This window comes from Musa acuminata, chromosome BXJ1-4 (assembly GCF_036884655.1).
Source record: "Musa acuminata AAA Group cultivar baxijiao chromosome BXJ1-4, Cavendish_Baxijiao_AAA, whole genome shotgun sequence".
NCBI lineage: Eukaryota > Viridiplantae > Streptophyta > Magnoliopsida > Zingiberales > Musaceae > Musa > Musa acuminata.
Window position 1 is genome coordinate 1867936 of NC_088330.1, and position 3837 is coordinate 1871772.

Consider the following 3837-nt stretch of genomic DNA (forward strand, 5'->3'; position numbering starts at 1 on the left):
TAGATGCCTTATCCATCAACTAGTTCTCAGGCAGGAAAGTACATATATAATTCTTCGCTGATAACAAGTCAAGCCTTTGACAGAAAAACATTTCTATGATGATCAACAAGTATTAGGGTGCAAATCCACTATGACGTCTGTTGATCCTAAGGACTCAACGAAGATGAAAAATTATCCAGAAAATTCCAATTTCTGTCACAAGAGTAACCAGTGCTTCTGTTTAATTTGACAGAGTACCTACCAGCAAAAGATGCTGTGACGATCATTTCTCCAGGGCCAATGATGCATCAAAACCTAAAAGAAAGCACAAAGCAAAATAATTAGAATGCTACAATGCCTCAGGGAAGATTATTTTGATTTATTTGTCCAGAGACAACAATACATCAACGTGTTAATAAAACGAACACACCTAAAAAGACAAATTCAGATATAGAGCTGAGACTAGCAGCTATAAAACAACAGAGTAGCATATAAAAGAATCTGGCGAACTAAGGGCTGCAATTAAATTCCAGAGTACATGTTGCTATTTGGCAATAAATTTAGAGATGCTTTATAGTCACATTGAAGCACAAGTATGTCACATAAAAACAACCTGCACTTGACTTGCAGATCACCTTTTTGTCATATAGCTCTTACAGATATGACAATAAGAAGATACCCAATAAAGGATGCAAAAGAAACATACAGTAGCAAAAGCCAAAAAAGTTGAAAATTTGGATTTTCATAGTGCATAAACCACTATAACTACATATCATAAATATAATTAAAGATTCAAACTGTCAGAAATATCTTGACTCGAGTTTGACAGTGGGCAAAATACATTTTGGGAAGGGTTTTTTTACTTCATTTTGGGAAGGTTGAAGTTGGTATCATATGACGGTGGACAAAATACATTTTGGGAAGGGTGAAATTGGTTTACAAGAAGCCAACCAGTCTCATTTCTCTTTCATTACCTGAAGACTGGGCAATGGCTGAATTTTGCCTATAAAAGTAGCTCCTAGAATTCTATTTACTTTTCCAATTTGTTCAACAGAGCCTTACTATTGTAATCGAACTAGCACACTGCATATGCCAACCTCTGGACAGTAACACCTGCTAAAAGGGCAATTTCCGAGAACAGTGTTAATCCACTTGATTTGCACCAAACACTCTGCAAACCGAGCTAACACGTACGTATTTTGGATTGATAAGAACATGTTATGCTCAATATGACAAAGTCATAAGAGGAGAGGAAAATATCATCCAAACATCAGTAATAGACTGTAATACACACAGAAAAATAATAATACTCATTGCCAACAATTGAAAAAACATCCCATCAAGTCACATCATTATTAATATAGCAAACGTCTAAATATAATTTTATTAGATAAACAGCTAAGAATTTCACCTAGCCGGAACAGAACACTTCTTCAATCCTTAGCTCCCTAGTTATGGACCAACTGAAATATGTAATTTTCAGCTCGCTAGGGATTATCTTAGTAGAAACAGGACGTCAAGAAATCTAATCATGTGTCACGCAATCAGGTTATAAGAATCATAATATGAAAAGGCAAGCATAAACTAGAATAGAAGATCTCATAATTTCTTCATGAGAAAAGCACATCCAGCAATGCGCTTAGCTGTAACAGAACTTGTCCAACCACTCGGGATGAAACAAGCTCCTTATAGATTAAGAACTCAATTCATATCACATTGCAAGCTATTACTTCATTACACGAATGGAATGGTGCACCACTCACAACAGTAGAAACATGTCCACAATCACTTATCATCATGTTGGAAGACTACTAATCCATTTGAAACTGCCTACTAATGCTGTCAATCTTGTTCATCAAACTAATTAATTAAGAAAGAGAACAAAATTTGACAAACAAAATACACAAAAAGAGGATGATACTTAACATCGTTTCTCTTTTTTGGGTTTTGGATTTGGACAGGAGAGTAGCAAAGTTATATAAAAGGTGACCGAACCTTACCCTAAATCAAAAGCCTCATGCTCCACCTCAAAATCACCTAAGCATCCTACCCAGTCATCCAAAAGAATCCTACTTCTTGTCATTTCGAAAATTAACCAAAACTCAAACCTAATTACCAAATATCCATAGCCAAATCAATTAAAACATTTAGGTGTCGAACAACCTACATAAGTTTGATATCTTCCAGTAGACTTAAAACGAACAGGACAAGAATAACAACCACATCTACGGAAAGTGATTATCAACAAGCAATTAACTATATCGACAATATCATCGCAAATCTTCTCATCAATCTTCATTTTCTTGCTTCATGTGTGCATCCAAGTTCATCTTACATTCATAAAGAAAAAAAGTAAATGGCAGGAATTATTTGGTTGCCAACTGCAGATAAAAGTTGAATGGCAGATATCATCTTACATCCATGTAGTGTGCTACATGGATGCAAACAGTTATGCAGACAGTGGAAAATTGGAACCCGGAAACACAACTTGCTGGTACAATACCTTGCAACATGCATTATGCACCTGCAGTATCAAAGAGCATTTCTGTTTTTGGGGCTACATTATACAATTCAATGAGTTCTGGAAACTCCTTGTGGCGGATGACGAACTTCTCCAGAAATTTCTTCTCTGAACATAACATGTATGTGCTCATTTGGAGGTTACCGATGTGAACTCCCCTTGACTTCAGGCCCGTCAATATCCGATACCTTGGAATCAACCTTTTCTCCAAACTCATCAACAAAATCCCTGGCCGGGGTGCAAGATAAGACGGAGTGCATCTGGTTTCATTTACCAAGAACTCCATCTTTCTCTGCAAACTCTTTAAAGAACATGCCACAAGAGTAGGAGTCTTTCTGAATGCAGCAAGGAAATCATCTTCAGACCACCCGAAACCCTTGAAGAACTCCAAGTGAGCCTTGAAGTTCTTCTCGGAGATGCAGTGGAGCACACTCAGGATCGGGAGGAACATCCCTGAGGTGCGAGCTACTCCCAAACCCTCGACACGACTGATTAACGCCTTCAGGGTTTCAGCCTTATGGGCCATGAGTAGGGGGCGGTTCCGTAGGATCATTGAGAGCTTCTGATCCGTGATCCCGCAATCCCTTAGAATCTCAATGTTAGGCTGGATCTTCTTCTCGAGGCTATACGAGAGAAACCACCTGTTTCTCTTGCATATCTTCATCAGTAAGTCGTTGGACCCGAGGGTGCCTTGCCAAAATTGGATCTTGGACAAGACGCTCTGGAGTTTGTGTCTGATGATGGCCTTATTCGAGCTGACGAGGTGGGTAATGTCCGAGCAGGAGAAGCCCAGATCCTGCAAAGCTCGGAACTTTGGGGCCAGGTTCTTCTCCACGTCGAGGAGAAGCCACCGGGGGTTTTCAGTTAGGACCCTTTTCATCTGAGCATTATCAAAACCATGGCTTTTGAAGAAGCCAAGGACGGAGTCAGGCTGATGGCGGGATTCGATGCGGCGAAGGAGCTTCGAGGCCTTGGCCGCCTCATCCGGATCGAAGCCACAGGAGCTGACCAGGTATTCAGCCATGAAGCTGCTCTGTGGAGCCCCGGAGGCGGCGGAATAAGAATGGGTTGAGAGAAAAACGGCAGCATCGGCTGGACGACGGCGAGGGATGAAGGCGAGGGCTTTGAACAAGAGAGAGACGTACGGCGATCTATTCATCAACGTCATCGTCGTCTACTTCTCCTTCTTTGTATGTTCCTTCTCTTCACCAAAACCTAGCGACGGTGGTGTTGCTGCGTCTGGAGGAAACTGGCCGGAAGTACCTGCATTCGAAACCCTAGTAGTGTGCGTCACTGTATCCGAGGAACTCTTTTTTTGATCGGAGATTTCTGCGACC

At 40.6% G+C, this 3837-nt stretch overlaps 1 protein-coding gene across 1 annotated transcript; it reads right to left on the reverse strand.

Moving 5' to 3' along the window:
• LOC135640857 (transcription termination factor MTERF8, chloroplastic-like) lies at window positions 1–3837 on the reverse strand. Its single transcript, XM_065155638.1, has 2 exons — window positions 2483–3837; window positions 1–294 (listed from the first exon to the last, which is right to left on the reverse strand). The coding sequence occupies exon 1, from the start codon at window positions 3666–3668 to the stop codon at window positions 2496–2498; it is 1173 nt and encodes a 390-aa protein (XP_065011710.1). The 5' UTR covers window positions 3669–3837; the 3' UTR covers window positions 1–294; window positions 2483–2495.